The 24399-nt window shown below is 35.5% G+C and overlaps 1 protein-coding gene across 1 annotated transcript in view; it reads right to left on the bottom strand.

Moving 5' to 3' along the window:
* The window catches only part of LOC149081009 (uncharacterized), a 29429-nt gene extending 6642 nt beyond the window's left edge, over nt 1-22787 (bottom strand). Inside the window, exons 1-9 of the mRNA XM_089237733.1 lie at nt 22457-22787; nt 19025-19119; nt 13492-14029; nt 11000-11208; nt 8177-8263; nt 7125-7213; nt 2743-2971; nt 1875-1988; nt 1403-1568 (exon numbers count right to left, since the gene is read on the bottom strand). Of these exons, the coding sequence (XP_089093859.1) occupies nt 1403-1568; nt 1875-1988; nt 2743-2971; nt 7125-7213; nt 8177-8263; nt 11000-11208; nt 13492-14029; nt 19025-19119; nt 22457-22479 (1550 nt within the window). The 5' untranslated portion in view covers nt 22480-22787. The remainder of the gene's footprint in view (nt 1-1402; nt 1569-1874; nt 1989-2742; nt 2972-7124; nt 7214-8176; nt 8264-10999; nt 11209-13491; nt 14030-19024; nt 19120-22456) is intronic.
* Nucleotides 22788-24399: the final 1612 nt, after the last annotated feature.

Here is a 24399-nt window from a genome sequence, read left to right as displayed (position 1 = left end):
AAAACTTATTACAGAAAAGAAGGAAATCCAATATAAATATTGTTACGAAAATTATGTAAATAGTTCTTATTTATCATTTATTATGTCATTTTTCGCTTGTAATTTTTACCAGTTATGCAAAAATGAAAATTAATGCATTTCTCTGAAAATATAATCAAATTGGCAACAAGCTTGATGAAGTTTGGCGACAGCTCCAATGATTTGGTGACGTCATGGTGCCAAGAGACTAACTAGGCCGGATAGTTGAGATTCTACTGTATATAATGTAGGAAGAGCCAAGGACATTTGTTTTTTTCCAAAAAAAAGGAGAGCAATGACAAATAAATTTGGAAGACTCTGTGGAAGAATGTCAAAAATTAAGAAACCTTTTGGGTCATAATTGGTACTAAAATACAATTGATCATTTGATCATTTTTGTCACACCACAGTAATTTTCTACACACAAGGGCTAATTAGACTGGGACCTACAATTTATTGCTGATTCCAAACGGCAGCCTTTTTTTCATATTCAGAGAGGTTGGTGCACTAACCTCTTAATGTGGGGCTCCCTGCAGTAGCAATCTTTTTTTGTGGTCATGATGCAGTTTCTGTTGTATCCCTGTGTTAGGAAAGTTGGCGAAAAAAAAACAAGGACAAACCGGGTATCGAACTTGCGACACCTCTAAACATCCTTTGGTACTTTAGGTGAGTATCTTATTGACCTGGGCTACTGTGTCCAAAATACAATAATGAATTTGTTAACAGCAATTAATTGATTAATTGCATGACTAATTTCAGTCTTACACAGACTGCATATGCTTTCAAGCATAATTGAATGATATAAGTTCAAAATACAGCAAAACAACTCAGGACAAGGAATCTCAAACTGTTTACAGTCAAGGTTTCGTTTCTAAATTTTTAAAACCATGTAGTACAGCTTCCCGATTTTTCACAGCACCCTAAATTGCAGTGATGTACTGGTTGGGGGTAAAACACAGCTCTATTACTATGGTATATACAACTTTATGTACCTAAAATAAAATATTTTGCAGTGATCCTAACAAACTTTCTATGACACACTGCTTGCGTGAAATCTCAGGATGGTTGTCTCAATAAAGAGGGAAATCAGCCCGAAATAAAATATGAATAACAGAAAAAAAGGGTGGGGAAGTACTACAGTTACTTTACCAAATTGTAGCGATAATTGTGATTATTTTTTCATCAATGCAAGTAACAGTAAATTTCCTTTGCCTAGCCCAAACCATTGTATTGCCTGCAGTGAAAGAATACATACTGAAATAAAACATTTGTGGGTTCATATAATTTTCTCCCTCATTCTTTTTTACACAGGGAGTAATTTTGGATACCCCTCGAGGACTATACACAAAAAATTACAATAGGTCAAGATGTATATGTAACTCACTTAGGACATGCTTTCTGATGCACGATGAAATCCCATATCAACAGTTTTTCGCCACCACTGACTAAACGCACGATACCATCAGCTGTTTCTGATACAGCAACGCTGTGTATTTGTCCAATTTTTCCAGACATAGTACAGACATAGGATGTTTCTGGCAAGTTCCAAACTGAAGAGACAAAAAATATTTGATAATGAAATTGATAGTCAAGTTAATCATCAAACGTTTGATCACATGCACTTTTAGAAAGAGGAAACTAACAAATTTTACAATATCACTGGTAAACAGGGAATAGCGAAACAAACATTTCTACAGAAATGAAGATTATATGAGAAATTAGAACTATTTCAATTTATGAGAAAAAATGGTAAATGTAATACATGAATTCATATACTGAAAATAATTAAAGGCAAAATTTAAATAAATGACATGAAAAAAATATTTTTCTAAAACAATTCTGTAAAATTATTTTACCATTGATAGACCCACGATCTGATTTGCGACTGTAAGATGAAGTGAGCAGGTAGTTGCTTTTGGCATACATCGAAGTGATGCATCCATCAGGGTTTTTGTGCGCATTGAGTTTTCCTGCAAAAATATAATTATATGAATGCTTTGAGAAATGTTGAAAGCAATAAAGTCTTAAAGAATCAAATGGTTTAGACCTGGTAGGGGAAATGCGCACTCAATGCTAACTCAGTAACTACAAAGAACACTTGTTTTTACATGGCCCCAATAGTTTCCTCGAAAACTGGCTTTATATAGGATGGTTGTTATATCAAGAACATAGGTGAAGGACCCCCCCCCCCCCCCAGCATCAATGACAGAGCTGACTTATCTAATGCATATATATGAATTGACATCATCCTTTCAACTTTCAAGTAGACGATATTGCTCGATGAGGAATCACTGTACTGGACCAGGTGAGGCAGCTGAAGTAGCTATGAGTACAATAAAGGATCCTTGGATTTGCTTAAGAAGGGGGGGGGGGGAGGGAACACTGAGAAAATGTTCTTTAGCGGTAGGACAAATAGATTTGAGAAACTCTGCTGTAAAAATATCTACATTAATTTTGGAATAAGAGTACTGTGAATTTTCATTAATTCCATCTGTTTTTAAATATCAAGAAAAAATAATAATTTTAAACTATTGCATCTTAGTCATCAAGTATAATGACACAATAAAATTTAAAAATTCAAAACATCTAACAAAAGGAAAAAGAGAATTTGGTGGAGTGATTGAAGTGAATGTGACCAAGCAATATTTTAGCGAAATCCAACCAGCTATCCATTAAAAACACCATCTATCAGAAAACAAATACCACACTGAAAAACTCACAAACCTTCTTTCCAATCCAGAACTTTCAAGCTCAAAGTGTCATCACCGAGATAAATCTTCCCATCAAGAGACGTTAAACAATGCCAAATGTTTGATTCAAGAGAGGATTGGCTGTGACGGATAGACTGTTTTCTGTTTCTTGTGTACTGTATCTGGAGCTCGTCATCTTCAAACACCCAGACTCTAACTTTACCATCACCTGAGCATGAGTACACATAATAATCTCCATCCACCTGGGAAAGTAAAAAAACCCATTTAAGTAAAGTACAGTACAGTAAAGTTATAGGTACCGTAAAAATTGATTCTACTATGTCATTCACAAGCTAATGTGAGCTCTCACGAAGTACAAGAATTAAACAAGCAGATCAAATCACAAATTTTTTGATTCAGTTATAATTTTTCATGAAAAATTTGACACTGGAATGATGGGAATTCTGAACTATCTGGAACAACAAAAGTCGCCATTTTAAACCACAATATGAAAAATTGTACATTATATATTGTTGCGGATAATTTCCCACAAGACTTCAAGGTTGCAAAACAAGAAGCGGTTCGACGGACAAACACAGATTTATTTACAGAACAGCAATTTACACGTATTTACCAGCTAATCAAAGTTTAAACACAACCGACTGTTCATCGAATCTCTCTATTTGAGTCTCTTTGAGCCTGTCTAGCCTGCCATCCTGTGAGCGCCGCACTATTTATAACCCTGGAGAAACTTCGAGAAAAAGAACATTCCACAGAATTCTATTTTACAGTTTCCAAATCGACGTCGCCACGGGGTGACGGAGGGGTTGAACCAATGTTTGGAGGGGCGGGACTTTCTAGAATGTTCTCACCAATCGGACATTTTTCCGTTTAACCGAAACCTGATTTCGACATTTTGAGAGCCATCAAACAAATCGCGCCATCTATCGTCTACAGATAGTAACAATATATTTTCTTTAACGAGAGAGAAACTTCTTAAAACAGTATCAATTCAGTCTCTTCGAATTATTTATGCAATAAACCCTTGTTCATGTACCAACTTCTTTTAGCTTGTTGGACAAAATGGTTTGTTATCACAAAGAATAATCTTGTGTTTTGTTGCTGTAAAATGGGTTTTGATCACGATTCTTTCTGCTCTTGCAACTCCTCCTTCATTTTCCCTTGGCAGTTTAAATTTTTTTTTATATTTCAAATACACAATCAGACATAAAAACAAAAAACACAGTGAACATCAAAACATGGTATATATAAACAAAAAAAAAAAAAAAATATGAGAACACACTCTTTGTGACCTATAGGGATTTTGCAATCCTTCCATCAGGACTAGATGAGGCACATACTGTATTTACAATACAACAGCGTTGGTTACTATGGTGTTGTAGAGTTGGTTTATAACATTGCTTTCATTCAGGCATATATAGTGAGATCACAAAAATATATATATATATATATATATATATTTTTTTTTTTACAGTAAATGAAACTCACTGAATTATGTCTGCATAATTTAAGTTTTTTATAATTGGCAGAATGTCTTTTGTGGAATTTGTAACGTTAATTGTATTTTCAATGCTATAAAAATAGTTCATTATTTTTTGAGCTGTGTAGGAGTAGCTTTTTTGTAACGTTAATTGTATTTTCAATGCTATAAAAATAGTTCATTATTTTTTGAACTGTGTAGGAGTAGCTTTTTTTTGAAAAGTTTTGTCTTAGGGATATGATACATTTTAATATGTCTGTCTGAATTTCTATTTTGGTTTGTTAGCCAATGATTATTTATTGATGTAAATTTTAAAATCCTGTACATATAATTTTACCTGCGTGTTAAGATATAACATTCCATTTTATTAAGATTAGAAGAATTTATTATTTGGGATCTTATTCTATTGCATGTGTTGTTCAGTTGATATATGTTGCTATCATATGCTCCCCAAGCACAAATTCCATAATTCACAATTGAATACATCCATGCATAAAATACACCTTTAAGAATTTTTTTATAAACAATATATTTAAATTTATACAAAACCGCTTTAAAAATTCTTATTTTTTAAACTACTTTCGCGCAATGCAAAGTCCATTTCAAATTGTCTTGTATAATTATACCCAAATATAATCATATTCTGATACGCTATTTCTTGACAGTTACAATGGGTTATTTGACAGTGGCAGTGGTTGTGCATTTTAATGTAGATGTCCGTGTTAGCATTTATGTTTCTGGTTTTTAAACACATGCATTTAGTTTTTTGTATGTTTAATTTCAGTTTGTTTGACTAGCCATAAATTTGACGTTAATCAAGTCCTCTTCTACCTTTTTTACAATACTTTCTAATTCAGAGTCCTCAACATATAGCACAGTATCAGCAGCAAAAGATATTAATTTGCCACTTAGCTTCAATTTACAGAAATCATTGATATAAATTAACAACAACAAAGGTCCTAGAACAGGTCCTCGTGGTACTCCTTTTTTGACTTCCTAAAATGTGCTCATTTTTTCATAAATTTTAATAATTCTGATTCGAATCAGTTCACTGACAAGGTTAAAATTTTTTATACAGTTGATAAATTTGCAAAAAGACTGCCTGCACAAAATTACAAATTGTGAATTGCTGTGAAATTCCAAACATTGTGTAGTATATATGTGTATGCAAGACAGATCTTTAATGTTTATAGCATTGTGCACAGGGAACTTATTTAGTTTAAAACACGTATGGCACACATATTAGTCATAAAATAGCATAATGAAGTTATTATTTGCCTTACACAGAAAGGTGACATTTGCCCCTGTTAATACAACAGATATGAAAAACTGGATGAATGAAGGCAGAGATATATATAAATTTACAATTTTTAAATAAAAGAATGCTCAGAAGCTATTATTAGTGAGCAGAGTAGAAAGTGCTAGTACCGTGAAAAATGAAAATGGACTAATTAGTTGACTTGAAAAAGTGTCAGGAGGGCCATTTAAGTGATCTGAGACAGTATCAGGGATCACTTAAGATATCTGGAAATGTGCCATAGAATGCTAGTGATCTAAAAATTTGCAGAGGGTCATTTAAGTGATCTGTGAATGTGCCTTAGGATACTGAAGTGATCTGAAAATACGCGGCAGGTTGCTTACATGAACTGCAATTCTGTCGTGGGTCACTTAAGTGATCTATGAATGTATTGCGGGTCAATTAATTAATCTGTAAATGTCACAAGTAACTCAAGTGATCTGGGAATGCTGCAAGTCACTTTTGCAATCTGGAACAGTGCTGCAGGTCACTCACGTAATTTCTAAATACGCCGTATGTCACTTAAAAGATCTGTAAATGTGCCTTAGGATATTGGAGCGATTTGAAAATGAGTTATAGGCCTCTCGAGTGATATGTAACTGTGCCGTGGGTCACTTGATTCATATGTAAATATGTCATGGGTTACTCAAGTGATCCGAAAATATGCAGCGGGCAACTTAAGTGTTCTGACACTGGGCTGCCAGTCATTTAAGTGGTCTGGAAATGTACTGCTTAGTTCATTTTTACAAAATTAGGTTTGAGGTTGCTGGCCACGTCCCATGACTCTGAGGGCCACATTTGGCACATGGGTTGAGCACTTATGCCTTAGTTCATGAGAGATTTCACAACATTGCAATCAAAATCAATTCAGCAAGTTATTTTGGGAGGGGGCTTTAGGCATGATGTCCAAGAGTCCTGTATATAGGGCGGATCTTTTCTCTCTCTCCCATACTTTTTTCATACAACTATCCTGAGCTTTTCTTGTTAAGTGAGTGTTAAGGTTACCGGGATCCTAGTGCAGACATAATTTTTTTTCATTTATTTTAATTATCATTCATCATATGCATTTCAGTTTTTTTTTTTTTTTTTTTGTAATTGATTGTAAATAAAATCAAATAACTTGTGAGGATAAAATTCCGAACCCTGATTCTGATTGATTCAATCATAAGTTTCCTTATTTTCAAAAAAGCTTTTCTATGAAAACGTACTTCAAGAGAAAGAAATAGCCAGATATATGCGACATTGACTCTTCAAAACAAAATTTAGGGAAAAATCTTCCATATTCAACAATCCTAAACAGCAGCACGTGTTTTATATATAAGAGTATGCCTAGAATCATGCCCCCCAACACACACACAAACTGCAGCAGGGGCTGTAGGCTAAAATTTTTGGCAGGGTCCGTGATCAAATTTTTCACGGGCCACACTATGATGAATTTATAACGTGAAAAACAATAATCATCCCAGGCTTTAGCTCTGTCTTTGTGGGGGGCGGGCACACACACACACACGTCCAGAATGACAGATTCACAAGGCACATTGATAGTGGCTTAAAAATCACATCCACAAGTACAACTATGAGAATAATAATAAATAAGGAGCAAATAACGCTTATTTACCTTGATATCAGTTACAGCATCATCATGAGCTAAAACTGAGTGTACAAGCTTAAGCAAACTCATATCCCACACCTCAATTTTTCCACCATCTGCAAATGTAAAAAAAAAAATCAATATCATGGAAATGATTCAAATTATTCTGCAAAACTCAGCTTAGAAAGTAGAGTAGTTTAACTCTATATGCTTTGTAGAGCCTTAAGGGGCTCATTGTGCACTTCCCAGGGACTCTGCAGTTGCTCTAGGGAAATAAGTAAATTCAGTACATAAATAAAAATAGGCTAAGCCATAGAAATTGATTCTAAAAAATGCTCAGGGAGTCAAGAAGGTTGGGAACCGCTGCCTTTATATAAAAAGAATGAGATAATGCTCTTCTCACAAGAATACATAAAAAACTTCTATACATTAGCACCATATGGGGAGGGGGGATGTTTCAAAACTCTAATACATGTATTAATACTACTACTAGTTGTATTAATAACTCAACCATATATGAACCTCGTACACACACATTCCTCTGAGGAAATTAAAAACTCTACTGCACACTTTGAGGAAAAGTGGAACATATGAATGTGAACCATGATTCACATAAGGAGGCATGGCTGAAAACAGATAGGTGGCATTGTATGTCAGTGCTCCAGATCTGCCACATGGGAGTTTTATGATACATTATATTACACACAGTATTATTCCACCTCGGCGACTGCTTCTTAATCCTACAAATCCTCACCCATGACTGCAACCCAGGAACGGATAATTATGTCTCGTTATTTATGCTTGTTAGTGAGCGTTTCAAATTTAAAAAAAACTTTTGTGGCTTCTAAAATATACTTGAAGTGTTGCTAAAGAACATGGCATACTTGTGCAAAAACTAGTCTAGAATATTCAAATTCAATAACTTAAAAGAACTCTAAAAAATGGATTATCATCTCTGCGACTTGAAATAAATATCTCCACTCAATGCACAATAATTATCTTTGTTAGTTATCCGATACATTTTGCACACACTCTAATACACTTGGAAAAAAAATTGAACTTATAGAACAAATACTAACCTGTGCCAATCACAATATAGCAAGTATCAGAGAAATAGTCCAAACAGTTGATGCCATTGAAAGTGTACACGAAGAGAAGTTCAAGCCCTGAAAAATAACAAGATACACAAATGGTACGGCTGAAATAAATGCAGTAAAAAAAAAAAACACTTTTGCAAACATTGGCAGGAAGAAAAAATTTTTTGGGATTAAAAAATGGTTCTTATCGAAGCCCTTAAAACTACTATCAATTAATTCACTAAATAATTTTTTCAAATTACTTTAATTATTTTTCCAAAAATTATTTTATCAAGGCACACATTTGAAAAAAAGGGAGAAATGTGTGACTTTTGAAAAACAGTTCAAATTAATCATTAAATTATTTGAAAGCAACTTCCATGATTAAAAATGAACAGATACGATTGAAATATATTCAGGAAATAAAATTTAGAAATTAAAATATTAACTACATTTTCACAAGCATCAAAATTAGTCTTCTTCTAAGTCAGTAACATAGTAATTGTAAGCAACACTATTATATATTGATCACACAGATCTTATGTACAATCTGCTAACAACATTATCCTCATGTTCCCCTTGGATATCTGATATTTCACGACTAATTTGAAACTTATCTAGAACACTGGTACTCTTCCGATACGCCATTTAACTATCAACACTCCTGCCGGTAGACAAAAAAAGACTTACGCAAGTGGTGTGGTGGGGTTGTTTTGACACCCCCCCCCCACCGGAAATTTTAATCAACGATACAGACGGAAGAAAAAGTAGAATAACATCATAAATTTGTCAAATATGCGTAAACAACTAGATTGAAAGGTACTGAAAAGATGATCCAGATTTTTTTTTTTTTAATAAGAGACTTTTTTTTATGGATAACCAGGTAATACAATACAATACAAATACAAATACAACGCCACAACAGGCAAATTGCCCAACGAGGTGGCTGACTTAAGAACATCATGGATCCCCGAGCCCCTACCTACTACTGCTACACCAAACATGCACCCCCCCCCCCGCGGAACCCCCCAACGAATCGGTACATGTGGGAATGTGCGTGTACGTGTAGTGCAACCTGACGTAAAGTTTGTTTCTGTGTAATGCTTGTTATGTGTAGTGCTGTCATCTGCCCCCAGTTTTACAAACTATGAGTGAAGTGTTATGGTTGAATGATTTACCGTTGTAGGACTGTTGCTCTCTGTGGCGAGACTTTTTAACGGGGAGATCGGCTCGCATTTGCGCCTTGAAGTTGGGAACCATAGAAAACCAACTTCAGCCGACCACCACTGTGGGGTTCGAACCCGGATCCTCGCATCACGAGTCCGGCACTATAACCACTCGACCACCACAGCGGCTATGTAATAGCCGTAATGTAATGTAATGCTATGCCGTTTGCTATGTAAATAGCAAATTATGCTCATACATATATATATATATATATATTCATTGCTTAATTTTTTTTAAAGGAAAATGTGAATCAGTGCTCAAAGAGGTACGAACCTATTACTTTTTTAAATATGAAAAATTGGGAAATAAACAGAAGTGGATCCATAATCCAAAAGATTCCCTAATCCGGAATCACCTAGATCCAGAGGAGTCCAGATTTTGGAGAGAGATCCTACTGTATTCAGTGGATTTTTCATCGACAAAAATAAGCAAGAAACCTCTTCACATGATATTCCTTTAAAGATAATTCTTATCACAATCAAACATTGTTGAAACAATATATAGTGAAACCTTGCTAACTTAAAACAGTAAGGGCTGTTTCACTAATTTTAAGTCATGCTCACCACCTTGGTTCAGTGGGCATGGGTCTCAGAACTGCTGCCTGACATCATTGCTCAAACACTTTTACTTAGCAGACGATATAAGCACGTGAAATGTGCTTATTTTTTACAAGTTATTCATTTGACTGTTTCAAGTGAGTGATCCCTCCTTTATGGTGTTTGAGTGCCATAGGCATGCACTTGTGGCATTTTTTAATATTTTAATAATCTATAAGCTAAGAAATGGATTAAATCCAAGAAATAATTGGTAGGTAATATCTTTTGATATTAGCATTCAAAATAATAACTTCAAACATTCTATAGGATTTTTTTATATATTTGCTTCCCACGTTTATATATTGAACTTGTATTGGTAATAACGAAGTACAAAACTTCTAAAAGCCACACCTAATTCAAACAAAAACAAAAAGGTAATTGGAAATTATTAGAAAGTTAAAAAGATTGAAATTATGTGTCTCGAGTTGGCTTTCAATCAACCCAATAAAAGTTGATTAATGTACATGATTCAACTGTAATAGATTAGAGGAAAATATTCTCAGTGGAAGTTACCGCATAAGCAAATGCAAAAGTTATTTCAAACATTTAAATTACTAAACAAAGCAAGCCAATAAACATACAAATACTAATGACAATAACTGAAAATATAATTTTGGAAACAATTCAGTAAAATGGGCAGTAAAATGATTGCAAACTATCGGTAATTAATAGAGTAAAAGCTAGCCACACACAGTTCTATTTGAGCAATGATGTTACACACGAAGTCAGCTCGTACTGACTCCAGCGCCTCATGAAACAGCCCTTGTTATATTGCTCTGCTCTGCAGAAGTAGAACCTTTTAAAGTTTCATTAATGCAGAATATTTTCTTGGACCTAATTGGTTCTAAGTTAACAAGGTTGGACTGTAGTAAATCAATGTTTCACAAGACAGAAAGATAAAAAATCCAGCCGTTAGTATTAAAAAGATAAAATCAAAATTGATATTGAAAATCCTTGAAAATACAATTTGAAGAACATTCAATAAGAACAAGCAATGAAATACCTTTCTCCACAGACCAGAGACGAATAGTGCAATCCTTGCCTGCACTGATGACCATCTTCGATGTCTCATTCATGTTCAATTTTTTATAGAACTTCGCAGACTGCTCGACACTGAGCAAGACTAGTGTGTTCACAGAATCACTGTGTCCCTGCAAGTTGCTTACTTCTGTTTTCTTTACGGGATCCCAAACCTTGACTGTGGTGTCCTCACTGAAAGTCCAGGAAGAAAAATTAATTGCTTGAAAAACATTAGTTTGCTATTCTTATAATCATACACAGTAAAACCTGTCTTTAACGGAACTTATACAAATACAAATACAACACCACAACAGGCAAATTGCCCAACGAGGTGGCTGACTTAAGAACATCATGGATCCCGAGGCATTTTTTCACCCTACCTACTACTGCTACAACACACATGCACCCCGCCCACAACCCCCAGCGGAACCTCCAACGAATCGGTACATGCGGGAATGTGCGTGTACGTGTAGTGAAACCTGACGTGAAGTTTTTTTTGTTTCTCTGTAATGCTTGTTATGTGTAGTGCTGCCATCTGCCACCAGTTTTTCAAACTATGAGTGAAGTGTTATGATTGAATGATTTTTCGTTGTAGGACTGTTGCTCTCTGTGGCGAGACTTTTTAACGGGGAGATCGGCTCGCATTTGCGCCTTGAAGTTGGGAACCACAGAAAACCAACTTCAGCCGACCACCACTGTGGGGTTCGAACCCGGATCCTCGCATCACGAGTCCGGCACTATAACCACTCGACCACCACAGCGGCAAATTATATTAAGCAGAAATCTGTCTTCAAAGGAAAAAAATCTTGCTCCTGTGATTTCAATGTCCAAAGATGCACTAAAAACCTGTATTAAATGGAACCTGTCTAAAATGGAAAGGAAAATTGTACATTCTAATGAAAAATTTCACACAAGTGTTTCACGAACAACAGACCAGGGGATCACACAAAATGTTGAAGCACTCTACCAAAATTTTTTGTGCAACTTCTGCCTGCCAATGCAAGTTCTACATCATCCACCTCTACATTAGCAAAAACTGTTTCCATGCTTTAAGCAGTCATTTTGATAAGCCATATGTAATAAAGCAGTTGCTTCTTGAAACTGTGACAAAATTATTTTGGAAAAGTAGGATTTTCTATAAGAAGAATCAGTGTAAGGGTTGGATTTCCAAGTAACATGCAAGACTTACAAAATTGTATGCAAGCTGCTTTCCATGATCGCAGGGCTAGAACTAAGAGGAGGCAAATTTTAAGTGGGAACAGAAACCCTGTTATAAAATCAAATTTTACAGTAGTGGTGGGGGCAAAATCATGTTGCCCTCAAAAATCTTAGTTACAACCCTGGTGCTTAAGATTACTTAAACGTAGACGACAATGCACAAACTTAACTTTAACATGACAGATATTGACAATTTTAGGGAAAGTCAGAAATAATGCAAATGTCGTTGGGAAAAGAAAACCAATGTAGTGGGTCAAGTTTCATACAGATGCTGTCAAAACCAAGAACTGCAGCATTTTGTGTTACAATCATACTATGCATTCCCCGAGTCATAATGACTTGGGCATGCATAGTATGATTTCAAAGCAAAACTGTTGAGAGGAAAAGAAGAATCAGATGGCGATCTGAACATATGTAAAAATAGATATGCTTGTTAGGTAAAAATAATTCTAACACAAAATGTTTATTTTAAAATTTCAATATGGTCTTTTAAATAGACAGCCTTAATTTAATATAATAATCTATTTATTTTTAAAATGCTTATACAGATTGGAAAATATGTGTGCGCTTGTAAATTATGTTTCATTTTGTTTAAATGCACACCATTTTCCTAATTGGTATGGATATAATGAAGTGTATCAGTGTATAACAAACCAATTTGATGGTTTTTTACTTTGTTATAAACAGGCCAGACTGCAGTAAATGTATGTAATGTACTGTATGTATACAGTCAATCCCGCTTATAATGCTCCCCTTCTCTCTCTCAGAACACTTTCTCGCATAGTAAGACTTATTTACGTGGTCTTAAATCTAACCTTTTCTCATAAGATTTCTCATTTAAAATGTTAAAACCCTCACCCAATCACTCATTTGGTGACGAACTGCTCTCTGTAAATTTTTCCAGCTGTGATATTTGCATCAGTGAATTTTCCATAAATCCCTAAACATGCAGTCAAAGCACGTTAAGATAAAGTCAAAGAAACTGAAAATATTTCACACCAATTGAATTTTATATTAAGTGACAAAACAGTGTAGATTGGAAAATGTTGGCAGTGTAGATTGTGATCATAATGAAAAACATTTAATTTGTATTAAGTGACGAAACAGTGATTTGATCATGATCATAATAAAAACAGTTAATTTGTATCAAGTGAGTTAATCTTTTATGAGGTATTCACCATTTCATTTCAAAAATGAAATAGATAATCTTTGATGGACACATTCATTAAAACTTGACAACTACAAATTATAAAATACCTCGCAGAAACAATTAGCTCCTCATCAACCGCAACTGAAGTAACCAATCCTGAATGGCCATTTAACTCACTGGTCTGAAGCAATGACGTCAAGAAATACTCTGGTTCGAACAATACAGTGCTGCTATTTGAAACTTGCTCTTCCGTTCCTTCTGTAAGGGTCGGTACGTTATCTCCGTTCTGACCAACCTCAACGAGTGCATTCACCAATTCAGACTCGCTGTCTATCGAGGTGCAGAAACTGGCATCGGGTGTTGTATTACCAGAAGAGGTTTCCCTTAACTCAGCATTTTCGCTGTTGTTTGTTGTTGTTGCTGCTGCTATTGCGTTTCCGTTTTCAGGACTGTTACAAAGATCTTTTTCGTTCTCCGCTGTTCCTTCTGGTGAGATTTCAAAAACATGTTCAATCGACATACTTTCTACACCGTTTTGAGTTGATATTTTGGCACGGGTATCATCGGAATCAGCCTGCTTTGCATGGAAATCACCATTTGTAGTATTTAATTCACCCAATGGGGCAGAGATTCCGGTTTTGAGATCTACAGGAAAAAAAAACAAAAAACAAATATGAACGTATGCAAAGCAGATAAATATAGATTGAAGTAATCCATCTCCACAGAGTGGCCTATTCCCACAATTGTTCTGTGTGGCTGCTGGTTCTTGGGACAGATTAACTTAAGGGGGCCAAAATGTTGCATTTTCAGAATTTTTTCACTTTCAACCTGACAGAATAACTGAAACAGTCATTTTGACCGTAAACCGAATTGGATACGTGACTACACCCAAACAGTTTATCCCAAATCATGGTGAAATGGACAGTTTTCTCATGCAAACATTAACATTAAGGGAACAGATGTTTATCATAGTGTTTGGTTTTCTCCAGTACTCATTTTTTACCATTCAAAGGTGCCATTTTGAAAAAGCTCAATGCCACACATTATTCAATTCCTTTAGCGTTTCTACAGATCTTTGAGTTTTACTGCATTGCATTCACTGGTACAATGTTGCACAATGAAAGGAATCTTCATATTCCACGATTTTTCCCATGGACAGGGCTTCAGTCCAGGGAGCAAAAGGAATTATCATTTCTTTGTTTCTTTACATTATAAATTCACAATAGAGAGGTCTCACCACATATCATAGTCTGGACCAGGGGGTTCTCAAACTATGAGCCTCAATTCCCTGATGCGCCTCCAACCTGACACGAAAATATTCTTTGCTAAACAGCTCTGGGGGAGCCAGCCAAGATCGCAGATAAGCGTTGAATAGGGAAAAGGAATGCCTCAAGTGAAAAAGTTCGAGAACCCCTGGCCTAGACAGTGCCATCTTAACACATGGGCCCACCCAGGCACCTCAAAAGAAGGAAGGACCTTATAGAAACGGGAACCAATCAAAATTTGAGAATTTGCCAGGTAGGATCTCAGAAAAATCACTTGGCCTGAGGGGCCAGCTCTGAGCATAGGGACCCTGCCGGATGATGTGGAGAAACATTATTCTACCCACGATTGGACATTTTACCCAGTGGCAAAAACTGGTAGAAAACAGGGCAAAAACCAACAAAAATGGCAAAAACGGTTTTATGAATAAAAACATTTGACTCAATGTGTATTGTATGTAACTGAGACTTGAAATCATTATAGAAATCAACTTTATGCTGTTGTATTGCGAAATAATCTGGCGGAAAATATAATTTACAAATAAATAGAGATACAGCTGATGCTTGTTATAAAGACCACACATTACGAAGATCATTCCTTACAATGATCTTAGGAAAAGTCAGTTATGTTTTTCTACAGATGAGAAGGGTCATTTCTTTGTTTGTTTACACAATAGAGAGGCCCCACCAAATATCATAGTCTAGACCAGGGGGTTCTCAAACTGTGAGCCGCGGTTCCCTGATGCGCTGGTCGTTATAACAATATACAATTTTTTTTGCATCATTTTTTTATTTAAATGATACTAGAAAAATAAATGCGGTAAGTTTTTCAATTTGTTTTTTTATGCTTGGCCAAAACATATTTTTGACATAGGACTTTCTTACTCTAGTTTTTTCCAGCTATGGCAAAAACTTGCCGTAAAAATTGATTATTAAATCAAAATTTGAATTCAAAATTGTCTCATTTACATAATAAATGTATAAAAATACCTCACATGCAAAGATAGATTGGAAAGAACCTATTTTTGCTGTGCCAGTTTTTACCATGGTTACTTCCACCTACGGAAAAAAACTCGCCAACCCTGATACAGTAAAATCTTGGTATAATTATAATCTGTGGTCAAGAAAAGAATATTGTTGTAGAAGGATTTATTGCTATATCAAGCATTATTGTAGTGAGGTTTCACTGTACAGTAATACTTCAACTTACACTACCCAGAGTTATGCGATTTCAGAATTACATGATTTTCTGTGAAAAATGTGCATTTCTAAAATTCAAGCATAATCACTGGATTATTGCCGAAATCGTTAAGTGATAAAGTACAAAAAAAAACGTTTTACTCAATCAGAACATATTTAATGAAATTATATATACCAATTTTTTAGAGGTTACAGTATGTAGAGATGAAAACTTTGTCAGGATTTTAAAATGGAATCCAAAGGCTTGTTTGATATCTCTTATTTTCACAGAGAAGGTCACAATTTTATACCTGAAGTCCAAGACAGAGTTTAAAAAATTATTTGTTTAATGTATTTGCTCTTTGACGATAATGCACCTGGTCTCTGTAACTTTTAATTAACTTCAACTCGTGGCTGAAATTTGTTTCCATTTCCATGGGCGTACCCAGTGAGGGGCAGCTGCCCCCCCCCCCACAAAAGAGAAATTAAAGTGTAGTAATTGGTACACAGCACAGACATATCAATTTAGTAACATGAGTTGCCCCCCCCCCTCTAGTTCAGATTCTGGGTTGCCCTTGTCCTTTTCTCAAAACACCAGAGCAGTTCATTCCTTTTGATTGGTTGGCGTGTTATCAGAACATTCAAAGCATTTTCTCATTTGCGTAGATTTCAGAGTGCTAATACAGGTTTTATGTCTTTTTTTACTGGACTGGATTGCAGTCACAATGCAAGTTAAATTTACGAAGCTTCATAGAAGAGTACCATGGTTGTCATAGTAAAAAAGAAAAAACTGGTGTTCTTTCTATAATTTGGTCCCAATTAACCAATATCTATATGTATTTCTATTGATAATTATACCTCAACTTACATGGTTGTCCCACCCTATTGTATAACTTTGGAGTATTACTGTGCTTTGTTTACCTTAGAAAGAATTTGTTTACTTTGGACCAAATCTGCTACTTTCATTGCAAATGCAATTGCGTTAACATTAGATGTTTTGAACACTTTAGTAAAACAATTTATGCTCATTCTTTTGACTGATAAAATTAATGCCCATACATATATATATATCTTTAATATAATTCTTAAACCAGAGTTTTGTGCGTTTCAAACAATTTTTTTGTACTGAATTTTTTCTGAAATGTGATATTAGATGTAAATAAATGTGGGAAGTATCAATTTTTGTTGCTCGACAAAAACAAATTATTGCCAGAGAATTTTTTACTGCAGTTTTTTTCAGCAATAGCAAAAACTTACCATCTCAAAAGTTTATTAATTCCTATAATAAAGTTTGGGTTCAAAACTATCTTATTTGTATTTAGAAGTATAATGAAATGCACAATAATGCATAATGGAGGAAAATCAATTTTTACCACTTGGCAAGAACCTATTTTTGCCGAGGGGAGGGTTTTTCCCCAGTGTTTTTTACCTATGGCAAAAACTCGCCAACCCTGATTTTACCACATACCATGCTTTCAACTGAGCAGAAAAAGAAAGAAAATTATACAGTTGGTAAAAGCAGACAAAAATCTATGTCTTCTGTATTCTACTAAGTAAGTATTTGGCATGCTACCATTACTATAAGTATTGTTGATGTTTTCGAAAAACTAATTCATTCAGTGCACAATGTGATCAGCATATAGCATATATCATTGAATACATAGATTTACTTAGCTATGTATAGTCTATAGGTGGTGCATGACACAATTCAGTAAAATCATCAGGAAAGCATACTGTTTGCGAGTAAGTGCAGTTTTAAGGTGTAATTTTTGGTGCGTTTTTTTGGGTTGTGCAAAATCTGGCCAACCTTGATATTATGTGAGTGAACTCTTGACACAGTTGGTAAATGTTGGAATGTGTGTGCGTGCGTATAGTGAACCTTCCATTAAGTTTGTTTCTGTGTAATGCTTGTTATGTATAGTGTTGCCATCTGCAATTAATTTTTTTAAAACTATGAGTTTTCTCTCAACTCATAGTAAGTGAAGTGTAATGGATGAATAATTATACAACTGTAGGCCTGTTGCTCTCTGCAGCGAGACTTTTTATCATAGAGATAAGCTTTTTAAGAGTCCCTGGCTGTAAGCTGATTGGTACAACCCCTCTTTTTAAGTCCCTGTGAATCAAGTTTGGTTTGTGACCCATAGCTCAAAGAGTCGCTGGTTGCAAATGTATTTGTATGACACATCTCAGAAGCCCCTGCGAGTCAAGTTTGAATCGGGAGCCATAACTTAAGAGTTCCTAGCTAATGGTTGATCTAAACGACCCATCTCTGAATCCCTGGCGACCCAAGTTTTGGTCATGACCTATAAGTTAAGAATGTCTGGCTTAGAATGATGAACTGACATTATTTTGACTGCAATAGGAAAAAATCATAAATTATTTTTCTCCTTACCGAAAATTCTTAAAACGGTATCTATTTTCAGTTTCTTTGACTTATTGTTTGCAATAAAACCTTCTTCATGTACCAATGTTTTTGGAATTTTAGACAAAAGGGCTTTTTTATGACAAAGACTAATCCTCCGTTTTGTTACTTTTAGAAAGAGGTTTGACAGATTATTTTAGTGCTTGTAATTTGTGGCTTCATTTTCACTTAGCAGTCCACCGACAAGATTTGATGTATGATACGCTTGAGAAATTTGTGGGTGCAGAATGAAAAAAAACTGAACAGCCACTAAATCCTGAACAATGCAACGTAAAAGAGCTTTCTAATGCTATTCATGATTATATCCCCCCCCCCCATTATATTTTAAATGGCTGTTTTTTTACAAATGTAGAATCTGTGACGTTTTTTCTTTTGAGTGTCCACAGATACTGATGCTGCCATCCAGCTTTTGAATTAGAATACAGTGAAACCTTGCCACGATGATACTTGATGTAACGATAAGTCCCTTTTGCAATGATATTTTTTCTTCCAAATTTTGTTTTGAATCACCTAAACACCTCTCGATACTAATCATATCCTTTACTACGATCCCTCTATAACAATATTTTTTTAAGATATTTTGTTGACTCCATTTAAAGCAGTTTTTCATTTCCTTCAGGTCTCATATAGGTTTCAATGTATATTACACATGAAATCGGAATCACCTCTCGATATCAATAGTTGAAGTTATAGAAAATTGACTGTATTTCAATGTATTGGGGGGGGGGCAGAAGAACTACTACCCCTAAAATAAGGAAACTAAAGAGCAACATTTACCATCGGTGGATTTATCATCTGAAGCCACAGCTTTATTATCGATGATTTTTGCTTTCTTCCTCTCGTTCACCTCATTTTGTTGAGTTTCAATACTTCTGCAATTAAAAGAAAGTTATAAACAGATACGAGACAATACTTGCACAAAATTCATTGACATAAAATGAGGGTCGCAACTAGGAGGAGGGAGCAGGTGGGTCTCGCACCCCGGGCGCTGGACCAGAGGAGCACAAATTTCATTCTGAAACCTCTCTGTCAACATTACAAGTGGGCGTCGAAATGTACGCTTGCCCCGGGAGACCAAGCATCTAGTTGCGGTCCTGCATAACATTGTCTTGCATTCAAAGCCATTAAATACTATATGCTATCATAAGTGCCGAACCTGAAGTTTTTCAGAGTACTTGATCCATCTCCCCCACAATAATTCATCAATATACTGTGTACGTACACCCTTGAATCCCAGACAGATATATGAACAACTCACACCACCTAGAACACACCCCCCTCCACACTCAGTAATATTTTCTTCATGACCATGCATATGCACTCTATCTAATCAACTATGCTTGCATTTCCATTACACAGCACTGAGGCTGAAATCGTGCAGAAAATTCATCACCAACAGCTCGCCACCTAAAATTTACAGACAATAATTCTCACCATCAACTTCAACTCTAGGAAAATTCACTGAGAAACAATTCTCAGACGTGCCAACTTTTGGAATCCAGAGATTCTCCCGAAGGGCGGTACCCCTCCCCCGGCACTCAGACTCGATCGAAATTTTTTTTTTTTTATCAATTAAGAAAAAGTTCTATTCCTCCCCCAAGGCACGTTCTGCATTGCCCCTAAGCGGAATATAATTCAAAGTCAGTCTTTCCACGTAGAATAGAGAAATCACATCTACATACTGTTCATAAAACTTAAGTGTTTCCTTTCGTGGATGAAATCAGTGATTGATAATCTCGGGTATATGAACTCTTAAAAGCTTTATTGTAGCTTAAAGTTTTATATTTTCTTTCTAAAGACAACAATTCTTTTTAAGACAAGGAAGACATTTAAGACATTTTCTTTCTAAAGACAAGGAAACAATTTAAAAACTTAAAAATACAAAGCTGCAGACGAATAAAACTTGTGTTTACTGCACGGCTGTTAATGGAATACAATAACGATTATACAGGAATTTCGGCAACCAAGGTCATGCCCCTGATAAATGATTGCTGATAAACGCTACATAAACAAAGTCACGTCTTTGCCAGTTGCAGGGGTGGGAAGTGACTAAGTCCATTTCGGAGCAGCAAAATTCAGGATTCGGAACAGTTTTGGAGCAGCAAAATTCAGGACTTGGAACAGCAAAATATGGGATTTGGAGCAGATATTTATAAATTGGAGCAGTGAAATTAACAAGAATATTTTCGTTAACCCTCAACCCTTTTCAAAATAAAACTGCACTGTCTTTTGTTATCAAACATCTTTTCGTCAGCTTGATTTTTGCTTTTGGTGTTTTGACACCTTGTTTGAAAGAGCGGCTGTCATAAAATTTTTTGCACCTGTCTATTTAAGATGATTTTTGCTTACTGAGGGCACTATTTGCTGCCTTGAACAGCAGCACTTCAAATGAGCTAAAAAAAATTTATAATTTTTCAATTTTTTTATACTTGGAAAGAAATTGTTGCAAAATGGGAGAGAATTTCGGAAGAATCAACTCAATGTTTGGCGATTCAGCACTCATTATCTGGCAAGATTGGCGATCTGATACTCGCTATTTAGCAATATTGACGATTTAACGCTCGTTATTCTGCAACATTGGCGATTTAAAGCTCGTTATTCGGCAAAGTTTCTAAACTAACATTCGTAATTCGGCGAGCATGCGCTTTTTACTCCCGGAATGAAAAATTTTTTCACGAAACATCAGGATTTAAAACAATCACAATCGACTACAGTAATTTCTGTTGCTTCCAGTGACGACTTTTTTTTTTAAACGGAAACACTCGAATTTGCACTTTAAAGCTGAAAGGCTTGCACACCATCTTCACGTCCACGATCACGGACAGTATTGGGGTTTCGTGATGGATAGTCCGATCAGGGATCAGTTCATTTTTATCGTCATTTTTTCGTTTTAGCAGCAATAGTGTTATCTATTTTTGGCGATGTGTTGGCAATTTTTTTTCTTTGGGAAGAAAGATGTTTGAAAGCATTTCAAACATCTTTCCATTTCATCCTTGGCAACCTCTCATCATGTTTTTCCCCACCAAGTGAAAAATCGGCAAAAAGGGATTATACTATAGCCGTTCTGGTATCCGAAAGAACCATGGTTCAATATATAACCACTTTGTGGTTCTTTGACAACCTCACAAGAAGTGACAAGGTCCACTCTTGACAACCTCTTGTAATGCTTTTGCACGTTTTTCTCATGGAAAAAAAAAATCTCCAAAAGCGATTATACTGCAGCTGTTCCAATCAATATCTGAAAAAGCATGACTTCATTTAACTCTTGACGTCTTCTTACCAAAAACGGATTAAACTATAGCTGTTCCCAAGCACCTATTTTGGACTCCCATCCATCCACCTATTCAATATTGAATGAATACTCAAAATAAAACAATAGTGGGGGGGGGGGGGGACTCAGCATCCTTGTTGTTCAATACGCATTGCATCAGCCCCCCCCCCCTCTTAACACATGGGGATTCGAGTGCAGAAAGGACCTCACAATAACGAGATCTGGTTAAAATCTTCAATATTCAACATCTTAATTGGTAGGGGCAGCCAGTTAAGGCCTTGGAAAAATCACTTTGCCAGGGGACCCATGGCGCCCTTCAGACAGCCTTGCCTCGTAGTATATACACACACACACACACTCTAGGGAATCTGTGCGTTAACTGCCATGGGCATATATGCACGTCCTTAGGAGTCAGTGCAAAAACTGCCACGGACATATATATATATACACCTTAACTGTTTGTGACCAAAAAAAGGGTGGCACAGGGAAGAAGATTGTGTAAGATTTCTATGGCAGTTAGAGGGGTTAATTGATACCCTTCCCATGCCACCTCCCGAGACGTTCTTGTCATTTTTACCACCCTATGAATTCACTATAAATAGACCCGAAAGAAAAAAATCTGTACTGGGGATGGAGCCCCAATCAAAGACCCAAACCTAGGGACCCAGCTGGAGGACCGGGGGGGGGGGCAAGGATCTGTAACAATCACTTAATCTTTTATTTTTTTTAATTCTTAATTGAATCTATCACTAAAATACGGATTTCCAGATCGAGTTAGGAAGGCCACAGTTTAATAACAATGATTATTACATCTACAGAACTCACATGCTACCGAGGCAAATTATATCCATCGCAGCTCATTGGATTATAAACAACATGAAAGTGAAGGAGCATGAATAATCACGTCAAAACAAGATTTTTTTTTTCCCTTATCTTACCTAGATACGGAATGTCGCTTCATCTCTTTCTTTTCCTTCCCAAATCGCCTGATCGATAACCGAGCGCCAACACGAACGGAATTATTTTAACTACCGAGTCCTAGTTCCCAGACGACGAAAACGAAGCCTCGATTGAAAACGAAAATAATTTAAAACGAAAAAAAAAACAAAAATTGATCAACTCCTCGATTAAAAGGCCTCTAAAAATCACATGGGGGGGAAAAAGGAGGTCGATGGACGCCGGCGGTATCTAGCTCAAGTTCGAGGTATCTAGGAGTGTTACAGTTACTTGGTCTTATTATTCAGGGCTCTATGCTGCCAAGGCTAATCCCTGAATTAATTCCAGAATTAATGAGATATAATTTCAGAATCAATGAAAGAAATAATTCCAGCATTAGCAAAAGAAATAATTTCAGCATTAGCAAAAGAAATAATTTCAGCATTAGCAAAAGAAACAAATCTGGAATTGATGAAAGCAATTATTTTAGAAGTAATGAAAGAAATAATAATTAATAAAGAAAATAATTCCAGAATTAATGAAAGAAAATTCAAGAAATAATAATTAATAAAGGAAATAATTCCAGAATTAATGAAAGAAAATTCAAGAAATAATAATTAATAAAGGAAATAATTCCAGAATTAATGAAAGAAAATTCAAGAAATAATAATTAATAAAGGAAATAATTCCAGAATTAATGAAAGAAAATTCAAGAAATAATGAAAGAAGATTCAAGAAATAATGAAAGAAAATTCAAGAAATAGTGAAATCCAGAATCGTGAAAGAAGATTCAAGAAATAATGAAAGAAAATTCAAGAAATAATGAAATCCAGAATCGTGAAAGAAAATTCAAGAAATAATGAAATCCAGAATCGTGAAAGAAAATTCAAGAAATAGTGAAATCCAGAATCGTGAAAGAAAACTCAAGAAATAATGAAATCCAGAATCGTGAAAGAAAATTCAAGAATTGATGAAAGAAATTATTCCACATTAATGAAATAATGAGTCCAGTATTAATGAAATAAATAATTTAATCTTTTTTCACCTTTAGAAGAGTTCTCTATCCTTTTTTCAATCTTTAAAAAGTAATATTTAAAGACCGAACAGTACATTTCTGTGGGCAAATTGTCAGGCGGGAACTTTGTTTTCACCGGGTCACGTGATTTCCTTGCATTCGATGTCGCTGTCATCGCGGCGGCTGGATGCTCCCTCCAGTAATTAAAAGCTCGATGCAAGCCTCAGAATCTCTGTCGTCTGCTTCTTTCCAGGTTACTTGTTTTGTATATCTCCTTGTGTCCTGAAAAAATTACTGAACTGGCAGTTCGAACTTTCAGTTCTGTTTGTGAGATTAGCGTGTAGGGAACCGAACAAACCGACTTCTTGCCTGTCGTCTGCTCATTAAGAGGCTCTTTGTTTTGGACGTCTCCTTATACTCAATAAAAATAACCGAACTTTCAGTTCAAATTTCCAGTTCAGTTTATGAGCTTTGTTTATAAGGAACAAAGAGGAATAAAGAATATAGTTTTTTAATTCAAACTTCCTTATCACCACATGAGTCACTTTTAAATTTGAGGTTAGATGGCAGCACATTACTATAAATGTGTAGTGTGGAAAAATTCACTTTTTACGATCTACCTGACGTCTGCTTGTGTGGAGGTCCTTTGTTTTGGATGTTTCCTTGGGTCTTGAAAAAAAACTGAACTGGAAGTTTGATTTTTCAGGTCAGTTTATAAACTTTGTTTATAAGGAGCAAAGCTGAATGAGGAATTTAGTTTTTTATACCTGAGCTTCGTCATCACCGCATGTATGGGGCACCACATAGGCACTTCTGATTTTGAAAAAGATAACAGCATCAACAATATTTTAAAAAATAAATGTCTTAAAGCAGTGGTTCTCAACCGGGGGCCATATGGCCCCCTTGTGGTACTGGGATACTTCAAGGGGG

The sequence above is a fragment of the Pholcus phalangioides genome, unplaced genomic scaffold (assembly GCF_987345545.1).
Source record: "Pholcus phalangioides strain wild (caught in Gottingen) unplaced genomic scaffold, Ppha-v1.0 ptg000010l_1, whole genome shotgun sequence".
Classification (NCBI taxonomy): Eukaryota; Metazoa; Arthropoda; class Arachnida; order Araneae; family Pholcidae; genus Pholcus; species Pholcus phalangioides.
The sequence above is the reverse complement of the archived record's forward strand: the minus strand, read 5'-3'. Positions and strand labels throughout refer to the sequence as shown.